Here is a 13152-nt window from a genome sequence, read left to right on the forward strand (position 1 = left end):
TAGCTAATATGTCTGTTTATTTTATATTAAGAAATTTCTAAAGGCAAAATTTTTACAGTAAGAAACTGGTTACTGTATATATGAAAATCTTTTTTTTAATCAAAGGAATCATCATAAGAGAGAAGATAAATTTGTAAGCAAATGTTGAAGGATAACAATAGTAAAAGCCATGGTGTTATTTTAAAAAGTAAAATGGAATGCTAACTTGATGATGAAATATGGAATATTGTTATGAGCATTTATTTTATATTTCTTATCCTAGATTAAAAGACTATATCAGTTGTAACTATTTTCTTTGGTGTCCAGCCAGTTCATACTGTCATCATCTTTCGGCAGCAATTCCAGTTGCAAGTTGCTGTTTAAATGAGTGGCTAGATCTTGATGTGTGATACGTTTTCCACTGCTGAAATGGTTACAAAATCAAGTGCTTCCAATGATTATGTCATTATCATGCCTTATTTAACATCTATTAACTCCAGGCACTATTCTAAGTATTTAACATACTTTTAGTCATTTAATTATTATATGGCAATTGAATAAGTGTATGCTGCTTCAAAGCTTTAAAAAATTAAATTTTATAATTTATATTGTTCTGGACTGTTTTCTTTATTAGTACTGTTACCAGTTTAGACATTCATTACCTTTCCTACTAATAACATTAATGTGGCCTAAAATTTCATTCTTCCTGTGGCCTTTTGTTTTTCCTGTCTTTTAAAAAATTGTTTGCTTATCCCACATTTTGGATTATCTTCTTCAGTAAAAGTATATGGTTTCAGCTACAGATAAATCATTCTGTTCTTTTTTTTTTCTTTGCCTTATAAAACATCTGTGCAGTATTAACAGTTGACTCTGCATTTATTTCTAAGTAGTAATGCCACATGATAAATGCTTAGTGCTTTCTTTGTGATTCTGCTGTTCCCCATTTTGTTGAAATACAAATATGACATTTTTCAGGTTTAGCAGAGCTAGGTACCCTGTGTGACCCTTTGCGGAGCTGCTCTATTAGTGAAGAAAATGGACTCAGTGCTGCCTTCACCATAGCCCATGAACTTGGCCATGTGTAAGTATCTTGTGTCACCCCAGTAGTGAGCCTTCGACATAGCATTGCATGATGTCTACAGTTTTGTCTTTAACTGAGTAATTAGCATCTTTATATCTTTACAAAATATTAGTGGTGTAATGTTAACCCCTGAAATGCTAACTCTGGCTCTTTTGTGATCTATGTTAGGTCAGACAGGCTACACAGATCAACAGACTAAGCAAAGAACTAGAACTTTGGAACTCTTTTCTTTCATTTACTGTATTGGATTATATGACCAGCACTTCTGGCCTCTATCCCTTGTTATCCTATGCATGACCAGGTACTGTGCTCTACCGTCTTATGGGAGGGCCTGTAGGGTCCCCTGGTTCTAGGGAACTCCCCCAAATATTTGTAGTATCAATTAATTTTTTGTTCTTATTGCTCAGAGCCCCAACAGAGTATGTGGTCTGTGGGAATTTCTTAATCACTGAAATATTTTCTTAAAACTTTTTCTCCCAGATCCGTAGTTTTTGTTTTTTTTTTTTGGTAAACATTTGGAATACTCCTAACTGTTCCTGTATTGTTAAAAATTCTACTGGGGTATTATGCTCTAAGAATGTGGAGGCCATGATTTCCCATGATACCCGTAAAGCTCCCATAGAAAGTCAGAAACCCCTAGAAATTCATCCTCTGAAAAATGATTCCCTATGTACCCGCAGTGCTCCTTTGATTTTTTGGTTATTTGCTAATAAGGAATTGAAGCTGGAGCTGCTTCTCTTGAACTGCATTGTCTATTCCTGGTCATGCCTTGACATCCTTAGAGTATTCAACTGGAATAATTTCAGGCAGAGATAATTTTTATTAAGCTAGTTCCTCTTCAGTTCCCTGTAACATAGTTCTATCTAATGACCAACCACCAAATGCACACTCAGATTTTTACGTTGTTTGCTGAAGTAGAGCAGGTTTAGCAGCATGCCCGAGGTATACCATGCATTGCGGTAACATCCCGAAGGCAGTGTTTGCTGGTTACCACGAGTCTTAACTAGTACAGTGTTCTTGCAAAGGATACTACCTTTTATTTTCTTCCTGAGAAACTTTAGGTGTGTTTAGAATATCAGTAAGTAGTTTAATTAAAACACTGATATTAAGTACAAATTTTGACAGGTAAGGACTGAATCAAGTGGTTTCAATATTCCTTCTAAATGTAATTTTTACTGGGGTCCTCAAAAAATATGTAGAATCTGTTGCTGGCCAGCTGATCATTTAATGTCTTTGCCCTTGTAAAGATTTGGTTGCCATTTGGGAATATTTTTATTATTCCAGTTCTGTCAGTCCTCGCTTTAAGATTATAAACCAGAAAGAACAGTTAAGCTGTTTCATGTGAAATAGGTGGGAAGCATAAAGTGAGATGGAATTAAGAATTAAAGAAGTTTTTTTGTTTTTTAATTCTGTAGTGATAGTCAGTAGTCTGGAAGTTACTGTGGTAGAGCCTTTACCTAATCTTCCCACACACATTGCCTCGGGTATGCATGTTGGAAATTATAATTGTTTTTATATGACTGCTTTGTTGATATTGTGATGAGCTGAGTCAGAATCCAAATAGTTTGATTGTTGAAACTGACATACCAAAGCAACAGACTGTGCTATTGATCAGAGTTATAATCGACTATTTCTTAAACATCATGTACTTCTAGACATGAAGGTAATCCTAGCATTTCAGTACTTTATGAAGAGATCAAGAGTACATATCCTGATATAATTAGATTGATCTGCATTTTAGATTATATTATAAAATAAGAGATCTGTTTCAAATGTTGTGTACATTTTATTATTCTTTTTTAAGTGTTTATTTTTATTTTTAGATTTAATGTTCCACACGATGATAGTTTTAAATGTAAGGAAACTGGAATTAAACATCAGTATCATGTCATGGCTCCAACTTTAAATTACCACACAAGTCCTTGGACCTGGTCAAAATGTAGTCAGAAATATATCACTGAATTCCTAGAGTAAGTAATTTCGTGTTACTTTAGTTACATAATTGAACATTTATTAGATTATAAAGTTTGAAACATGTATTCTTTTAGAATTGTTCAATCTCTGTTGAGTTTTTTATTACTTAAATTTAAGTTTTCTTCCACTGTACAAATGGGTGTTTAAAGACAAAGAGTTTTATTATTTCATTCTTAACTATATTTTTTTGGTGGGGGATTTAATTCAGAGCTATCATTTTTTTTTTTTTTTAAATTTGGGTTCCTGTTATGATAAAAACTCCTTCTTAGGCGGATGCTTAATGGGAATCAAAGCTTCCTTGTGTATTTCCTTGTGTATTTCTTCAGAAGCTGCTAAGTAATATTTTGAGAGGAGTTTTAGTGGCTCAAGTTTGAGGTGTCCTTGAAGGACAGAAAATAGCTAAAGTCAAATTATGAATGTTTCAAATAGTTCCCTAAAGAGATGTGGAGTCTCTGGGTTTACCTGTCCTTTGGAGGCTACTGCTAGCTCAGATTCAGATTGTTCTGGCCTTGCCTCTTCATCTCCTACATTTCTCTGCTTCCCAACTTATCCAAATGGTGTTTCTATCCTAGTTAATGATACTCATTCTAAAAGCAAGGCCAAACTCTTTCCAGGTAGTCTTTTGGTATAAACACAATATTGTTTGATTTTTTTCTTCTACATATTCTAATCACCAATTTATACAGTTTCACTTCCCTATCTCTATGAGAACTATGGGAATGAATGAAACCATCTTTTGGAATATATATTTATAAATGTATCCCTTAATTATGATTAGCAATGGCTATTTATCCTTGTATGGGAACTGATTTAAAAGCACAGCACATAGTTGCTGATCTGTACATGGTGGCATATAGCTTTGTTCAATTGCTGACTGAAGCACTGATTAAAAATACCAGTAGGTATGCTTATTTTTGGAAGGGGGTGCTATGATTCTTGCCAATGGGTATTTTAAAAGTTACATGTTCATTTTTTTGGGCAAAATTTATTCTGCCCTCTAGCCAGTAAAAAATTCCCCCCAAAATATTTCTTCTAATTATTTCAAGTTGAACAAATGGTTGCTTTTAACTGAGTTGGAATGGCTGAACATTTTCAGTCTTCTATACACTATATATTACTTGACAAACTAGGAGTAGCAAATACACTTTTTTGCCACTATCTACTATTTTGCAAACTCCTTTAAAGATATTAAATCATGCACTTTAATAGAAACTTGCAAGGCAGCCATTTCTGCTCTCAGTTTGTAGTTGAGAAGTCTTAGACTCAGGGGAGACTAACTAACTTGTCCACACCATGCAATTCAGAAAGTGGTGACACCCAAATGCAAAGTCCCAGAGCTGGCATTCTTTACTCTGCATTACATTCTTTTCCTAAGAAAATCTCTTTGAGACAGAGACAGCATAGCACTTTCTGAAATTCCTTTATTTTGTTGTCAACTATAAACGAACTTTCTCAGATGATCTGAAAATGTTACTTTTTGCATTTTGACAGATTGGACATTAGATATAGGACATTCCTGTTGGATAGTAAAGCAGACCAAAAGTGTAGTGTGATCAACATAGGAATGCATGTTTTAAATGTTATATTTGATGAATTTTTGTTTATTTTTCATTATTCTTTTAAAAAAATTTTACCTTTAAGGCGGTTGTGGGGATTAAATGAGAACAAACACATAGAATAAGTCCTTTATAAACTGTGAGATTTTCTTATTGACTTTGATGTGAGTTGGTTTTTAAATTATGAAAAAATACTGATGTTCTATTTGAAAGTGCAGAGCTACAGAAAAATGTGGTAAAGAATCTTCTACTGAAGTACATCCATGTGTATTCACAACATTTTGTTCCCTGTCGTTGTTGCAGCACTGGTCATGGGGAATGCCTCCTTGACAAACCAAATGGAAGAATATACGATCTATCTTCACAGCTTCCTGGATTAATGTATGATGTAAACAAGCAATGTGAACTTATGTTTGGTCCTGGATCACAAGTGTGTCCCTATTTAGTAAGGAAAATTATATTCTTTTGTTTGAAAACTACCATAAAGTTATAGTTAAGATATATTTCAAAATGTACTTTATTCTCTTGGACAGGTAGTATGCTGAATTTATCTTGATTTTTAAATATTAGAAAAATCTGGTGTTTGTCAGAAAGAGGTTTTTAAAAAAGGGAAACTATAATTTATTGAATACATATTATACACCAGGTGGACTTTCCTGGTGGCTCAGATGGTAAAGAATCTGCCTGCAATGTGGGAGACCCAGGTTCGATCCCTGGGTTGGGAAGATCCCCAAGAGAAGGGAATGCCTACCCACTCCAGTGTTCTTGCCTGGAGAATCCCATGGACAGAGGAGCCTGGTGGGATCGCAAAGAGTCACTCTTTGTTAGTCACAACTGAGTGACTCACTTTCACTTTCACTCTGTTAGATACTTAAAAATTATCTTTAACTCTCACAAAATCCTATGAAATATCCTCAGTCAGAAAACAGAGTCACATACAAGTTAATGAAAATCAAAAGCATTCAAATAGTTATTTTCAAATGATGTTGTTTTGTGGGTGGGAGAGATAATACAAGTGCTTTGATAATGAATTGTATTAAAGACCCCAAGAATGTCATAGACAATATTTTCCTTTATACAGACTTGAATCCAAAGGAATGAAATTTGGAGCCTATTGTTTAGTATTCTTTAATCATTACTTTATAATTGGTTTCAAGGATTTTTCATAGGTTAGATTCTTTAAAATTCCACTGAAAAAGTTGAGTTGACATTTTTATTGAATCTGTAGCCAAGATTTTGTCTTCTTTTGGGGGTGAATTTAGGATTTAGTTCGAATAAATGTCAGTACTTTGGTGAATCCATGCCTTACTTTTCCAAGCAGAATATGCATTTCATTTTCTTCAATCCTGTACAGACCTTTGCCAAATTGCTTACTATACTACTAGATTGTGAAGATCATTGAACCAGGAATCTCACCTTGTTCATTCATTATAAATAAAGATGTATTCCCAGGATTTAGTTCAGATCTGCCATATAATAGGAGCCAAAAATAGAAATGTTTAGTGAATGTTGAATGAGTGAATACATGAATGATGTATGAATGAATGAATGGATGGATGAATAAATGAAAGGTACTTAACAGTGAGCATAGGGATGGACAAACCATAATGAATATAATGAATATTATTCCTAAAATCTTAAATTTAAAATAACAAATTTTTATGTCTTTAAATATCCACTATGAAGAGGGGAAGATTTACCTCAATTATTTTTTATTAAAAAAAATGCATTTTTTTCCTACTGACTTGGACACTGAATGAACTTTGAATTTAAATTCAAAGAAAGGGATTATCTTGGACATAGCTCCTGTGAGCCTCTGTGGATTTTCATATATTGTGAAGACTTCAGAACCCTTTGTTCAAGAATTGAAAGTATGCATTATATTTACAAAATAGGAAACCAGTATACATTATACAGTTTTTCTATGCACATTATTCATACATTCCACTGTTGGATCAAAAGGGACTTTTGGAAACTCCTTGTGAATAACATTTAACAACAAAAAATCCTTTAGAAAAATGTCTTGCAAAGAGAGTAAAGTGTCTCAGTAATTTTGAATGCTTCCGCTCCAAGTCATCTCTTCCATTGTTCAGTGTTTGATGATAATCCAATTTTTTAAGAACTAAATGTTGCCCTTTTATGTGTTTAGAGGAAAATTGATTTCCAAGACTGACTTAGTAAAGATTATTATGTGTATCTGTGTTAGTTGTTCAGTCGTGTCTGATTCTTTGCAACTCCACGGGCTGTAGCCCACCAGGTTCCTCAGTCCATGGAATTTGCCAGGCAGTAATACTGGAGTGGGTAGCCATTCCCTTCTCTAGGGGATCTTTCTGAGCCAGGGATCAAACCCAGGTCTCCCACACTGCAGGCAGATTCTTTAACATCTGAGACACCAGTGAAGCCCTAGTAAAAGATTATTACTGATTATTTTCTTATCTGACCATGAAACCAGGAAGTATCTAGGATCAGTTTATAGATCAATGCATGATACTGACCTGATCTGGGGGTCGTAGTGTTATTTTTACTCTTGCTTGCCTGCCTTTTCTTACTCTGCAGAAACAATGCAGGCGTCTCTGGTGTACCAGTGCAGAAGGAGTCCATAAGGGCTGTCGCACTCAACACATGCCACTGGCAGATGGAACAAACTGTGGTCCTGGGATGGTAGGTTTTCTCCAAGGGTGAGTTTTGTATCAAGAGATTATCCAAGGATGTGATTGCTCTGTGTTTCAGCACGCTTCATTATTCACCATCATATTTTCTTCTGCTAGTTGAATTAATGTTTTTGCTGTATTTGTTTGATGTATGTTTTCAAGTGAATTAGAATTTAAATTTTATCCTGTTTTCAAGATAAAGCAGATGGATATTATAGTTACGTAATTATGTGGACATTTGCTTATCTAAGCATATTATAGTCTTGTTATTAAAAATGTGTCTAGCCGTAAGTAGGTCAGCAAATATCTGAAATGCTCCCAAATTTAAGGATTTACCATTGTATATATTTCTCCTAAAAAATTCAGAGAAATATAAATGAAAGTTTTAAGTGGTTTCTTCAGAACTTTATTGGTTTTAGTGTTTTTGAATACATTGTATCTCTAAGACAAACCTGTCAATCATACTGTATCTTTTCCATTCTAGCATCAGTGATAAACTTATGTAAATCTGCCAACATGATGTGAAGTGACTGGGTTCACCATGATAATGAAATGTGATCTATTGCATATATTAATTTGTGGATTTTGAACAGTACATCCCACTTAATCATAGTGTATGATCTTTTTAATGTATTGTTGAATTCAGTTTGCTAATATTTTGTTGAAGATTTTTGCATCTATGTTCATCAGTGACACTGGTCTGTAATTTTCCTTCTTGTGATACCTTTGTCTGGTTTCATTGTCAGGGTGATGCTGGCTTTGTAGAATGAATTCCAGAGAATTCCTTCCTCTGTAATTTTTTGGAATAGTTTGAGAAGAATGGGCTTCCCTGGTGGCTCAGCTGGTAAAGAGTCTGCCTGCAATGCAGGAGACCTGGGTTTGACCCCTGGGTTGGGAAATCCCCTGGGGAAGGGAAAGGCTATCCACTCCAGTATTCTGGCCTGGAGAATTCCACGGACTTATATAGTCCATGGGGTCGCAAAGAGTCAGACATGACCGAGCGACTTTCACAACTTTCAGAAAAGTAAGTGTTACTGTTCTCTAAATGTTGGTTAGAATTCACTTGGGAAACCATCTGGTTCTGGACTTTCAAGAGTTGGGAGGTTTTAAAATTATTGATTCAATTTCATTACTAGTGAACTTCATAAACTGGTTATTTTTATATTTTCTTCCTGATTCAATCAGGTAAAATTGTACATTTCTAGGAATTCATCCATTTCTTCTGGGTTGTCCATTTTATTGGCATGTAATTAATTGTTCATCATGATCTCCTAGGATCCTTTGTGTGTCTGTGGTGGCAGTTGTAACTTCTTTTTCATTTTTTATTTCATTGATTTGCTGCTGCTTAGGCACTTCAGTCGTGTCTGACTCTGTGAGACCCTATTGACTGCAGCCTGCCAGTCTCCTCTGTCCATGGAGTTTCCTAGGCAAGAATACTGGAGCAGGTTGCCATGCCGTCCTTCAGGGGATCTTCCTGACCCAGGGATTGAACCAGATCTCCACCACTGCAGGCAGATTCTTTACCACTGAGTCACCAGATTTTAGCCTTCCCTTATTTTCTTGATGGGTCTAAATAATCAGTTTTGTTTATCTTTTCAAGTATCAGCTCTTAGTTTCTTTGATCTTAGTTTCTTAGTTTCTTTTCTACTCTTTTTGGTATCTATTTTATTAATTTTTTCTCTTTCTGATCTTTATAATTTCTTTCCTTCTACCAACACTGAGTTTCGTTGGTTCTTTTAATTCTAGTTCCTTTAGGTATAAGGTTTAGGTATAAGTTTTACTTGAGATTTTTCTTCTTTCCTGAGGTAGGCGTGTGTTGCTACAAATGTTCCTCATAGAACTGCATTTGCTTTCATTACATAGATTTTAGATTGCTGTGTTTTTATTTGTCTCCAGGTATTTTTTTTTTATTATTTTCGTGACCTATTGGTTGTTTAGTAGCACAATGTTTAGTTTTCACACTGTTTTATTTTTTTCTTTGCAAAACTTTTCTTGTAGTTGATTTCAGGTTTCATAGGACTGTGGTCAGAAAAGATGCTCGATATGATTTCAGCCTTCTTGGTTTTATTGGTTGCCAGATTCTTGTGCGGAGACAGCTGGTCCCTTGCACATTTGATGGGGTACTGATGTGGCTGGCTGCATGGTCAGTGGAGGCTTGGTCTTGGTGCCGGCTTAGTGGTGGTTGGACCTCAATTCCAGGGCAGTTGACTGAGGTTCCCAAGAGGTCCCAGAGCTAGTGCCAGCCTGCTGATGGCCAAGGGTGTCCCAGACTGTGCTGACCTCCTGATTGGTGGGCCAGGCCTTTACACAGCTGGCTCTGGAGCCATGGTACTCCGAGGGATGGTGTCTGTGGGGTCCAGGGAGTCCAGGCGCTTGTCCCTGCCCACTAGTGGCTGAATCTGGCCTCAGAGCTAGTGGTGGCCCATGGCGAATGGAGCTGGGTTCTGGGGTCCCTGGGTACCTGGGATGTCCTGGAGCAGGTGTTAGTTTCCTGGTGGGTAGGCTAAGGCCCAGGAAGCCCTAAGACTGATGCTGGTCCACTGGTGGCTGAGTCTGGTCTGGGATCCTGGCTTCAGGGCCCTGCTGGTCCCAGAGTCAGTGGGACCAGCAGATGGTATGGCTGGAGCCCAGGGGTTACCAGGGCTGGTACCTGCCCCCTGCTGGGTGGAGTCTTCTCTGATGGCTGGCTGCAAATCCCTTGGAACCTTGGGGTTAGTGATGACCCACAGGTGGTTGGGGGCTGGGTCCTGGGCCTTCTGGTGGGCAAGACCGGCTTTTGGAGTGGCTGGAGTCTCAGTGGGTTCTATGGCAACTGGCTGGCTGGAAGATGGGTCTGTGTTCCCTCCCAGGTAACTGCTTGGCATGGGGTGACCCAAGATGTGTGCCAGCACGCTAGTGAGTGCGGCCAGGTCCTGATGCTAATAAGGAGTGAAAGTGGTACTTGCCAGTAGCCGTGTCCTCGTGGTGGGATGAGCTCCCGAAAATGCCTTCTGTCAGCTTCTGTGTTACCAGGGTGAGTCCCAGATGCTTTCTTTCTTTTTGGGAAGCTCTCCAAGATCAGCAAATGGGTCTGAACCTAGGCTTCTTTCAAATTTCTGCATCTTCTCTGGGTCTTGAAGCATGTGATATTTTGTGTGTGTGTGTGTGTGTGTGTGTGTGTGTGTGTGTGCCTTTTAAGAGTGGAGTCTCTGTTTCCTATATTTTTCTGACTTTCCTGAAAGTAAACCTTGCTGGCATTCAGAGCCAAACACTGTGAGGCTCGTGTTCCTGGTGCAGGACTCCCAGCCTGGGGAGCCTGCTGTGAGGTTTAGACCTCTGAGTCCTTGGGGAGAACCTCTGCAATTCTAATTATTCTTTTGATTGTGGGTTGCCTACCCAGGAGTATGGGTCTTAACTATACAATGTTCCCTCCTACCCATCTTGTTGTGATCTCTTCTTTATATCCTTAATTATAGTCTTTTCTTTGGGTCTTCAGGTCACTCTCATTGATAGTTGCTCTATAAATAGTTGTAATTTTTGTGTATCCTTAGGAGGAGGTGAACTCAGGGTCTGCTGTCTTTGCCCCATCACCTGTCTGTTCTTTATTTTAAAGTAAATGAAACTATCTAGTATACTGTCTCTTGGCTAGGAGCTAGTGGGTCAAGCTTCTTTTGTTCAACATGATGTTTCTGAATTTTATTCACATCATTGTGTGCATCAGTACTTCTTCCTTTATATTGCAGTTTAATTCAGCTGTGCTATAATTGTTTACCGTTCTTCTGTTGATAGGTATTTGGGTCATTTCAAGTTTGGGGCTTTTATGTATAAAGCCACTGTGAGCATCCTTATATAAATCTTCTTGTGGCCATATGTTTGTATTTCTCTTGAGTAAATTGTTAGGTTATAGGGTAGGTGTGTGTTTAACTTCATAAGAAAGTACCAAACTATTTTCCAAAGGATGTGAACCATTTTAGACTCACCAACCAATATAAGAAAGTTTGAATTGTTCTGCATTCCCTGCCAATTTTTTATTTTGTTAGCCTTAACAAACTTTTAGCTATTCTAGGGGGTGCAAAATAGAATTTAATCCTTATTTTGACTTGTATTGTCCTAATTATTATCAATTTTGAGCTTCTTTTTTTTATTAGCTCACTTGACTATTTCCCCAGTAAGACAGTATGGAGCATGGGTTTGTTGAAATCCAGGTAAATATGGTGAGATACTGAGACCTACTTTAAAACCCATGTAGATTAAAAGTAGAGGTGATATTTGGCATAAAATGTGAATCATGCTAGGTATAAATTACCTTTAAAACATTAACTGAAAATAGTGAACCCCTATGCATTAGCCATATTAAGTATTAAGAGGTCCTGTTATTCAAGGAAAGTTTAAACAAATATCCTATAATTTTTCCCTTAGTTCTTTTATCTTGTGACTATCTTACATGGGTGATGTCTGTTAAACGCTTTTTGTAGTAAATCTGTTTGCATGTAGACATGCTGAACCCATCTGACAATGAGTTAATTTTACTACACGATGAACAACATAACATTCTTTTTCATGTTCTGTTCCCTCAGAAATAAATAAATAAAAAGGGAATGTGCCAGGATTATTTAAACATTTCTGGAAGATGCCCACAAAATTTACATGCACACAGTATATTCTATTTTGAGATCTATTTTGAGATTTTGTTTTTGTTCACTTCTAGTATGGCTTTCTCATATTAAATGACTTGTTCTAATGGAGGACACAAGGCATTTTTTTCCTGCTAATAAACTTGGTTATAGGATTAATTCATTCAACAAAAATTTGTCAAGGGCCTCCTACATGTCAGATACTATTCTAGGTGCTCGTATATCAGTGAACAAAAGAAGAAAGATCCCTGCCCCTGTCCTGGAGCTTATGTTCTAGTTGGATACTGCAGTATTACAAACAATATAATGGCACCATGAATAAGAGAAATAGAGTAGAAAAGGGATTAGATGTTGTGTGGTAGGAGAGGGCAGATTGCAATTTAAAATATGATGGTCAAGGGTGATCTTATGGGAAGTTGCCTAATGAGCTGTTTTAAAGGAAGTGAGGGAGTTTGCTATGAGGACATTACAGGGGAGTTGGGCTCCAGGCAAAGGGAACAACCAGACTTCTAAATCTGGAATTTTCCTAGAGTGTTCAGGGAAGAGCAAAGATGACATTTTGACTGGAGTGGAATGAAGAGAGAGAGAGATGTATTTGGGAATTACTAGAAAAACTTTCAGGTTTTATGAGAATTTTGTGTTACTCAAAGTGATGTAATTGAAAGACTTGACAGAGGAGTCACCTAATTTAATTTTTAAACTAAGTTAAAAAAGGATCATGGCTGTTCTGACAACTTTTGAGGCTAAACTCTAAGGGCCAAGAGTAGACGAGGAGGAGATGTACTCAGGGAGCTGTTGGAGTAAAATAGATATTGGTGGCTCAAGTCAGGTGATGATTAAAAGTCAACTTTATATATGTTTTTGAAGGAACTAGAGCATTTGCTAATGTATTAGCCATGGAATATTAGAGGAGGAAGAGATAGGATGACTATGTATTTGGCTGATAACTGAGATCAACTCAGCAGATTTTGAGGGGGCAGCTTCCACTTTGGATATGCTATCCTTATCTTAGACATTGAAATGAAAACATATCCACTTTGGATATGCTATCCTTATCTTAGACATTGAAATGAAAACGAGGAAGCAGCTGTCCATAGAGTCTGGAGTTCAGGAAAGAGATCTGGACTGGGAGTGATCGATGAAACAGATGGTTAAAGGACCATGGTCTGAGCCCAGAGACGTTAAGAGGTTAGAAGGAAGAAGAAACTGCAAAAGAGAAATCATTAAAGAGAAGAGAAAACCAAGAGTGTGTGGAGTCCTGGAAACCAAGAGAAAAAAAAGTGTATCAAAGAAGAAGA

At 37.0% G+C, this 13152-nt stretch overlaps 1 protein-coding gene across 1 annotated transcript in view; it reads left to right on the forward strand.

The window, feature by feature from the left end:
- ADAMTS20 (ADAM metallopeptidase with thrombospondin type 1 motif 20) overlaps positions 1-13152 on the forward strand; it is a 194942-nt gene that overhangs the window by 71635 nt on the left and 110155 nt on the right. Inside the window, exons 8-11 of the mRNA XM_065932168.1 lie at positions 955-1060; positions 2884-3030; positions 4894-5035; positions 7147-7251. Coding sequence (XP_065788240.1) covers positions 955-1060; positions 2884-3030; positions 4894-5035; positions 7147-7251 — 500 coding nt within the window. The remainder of the gene's footprint in view (positions 1-954; positions 1061-2883; positions 3031-4893; positions 5036-7146; positions 7252-13152) is intronic.

This window comes from Muntiacus reevesi, chromosome 4 (assembly GCF_963930625.1).
Source record: "Muntiacus reevesi chromosome 4, mMunRee1.1, whole genome shotgun sequence".
Classification (NCBI taxonomy): Eukaryota; Metazoa; Chordata; class Mammalia; order Artiodactyla; family Cervidae; genus Muntiacus; species Muntiacus reevesi.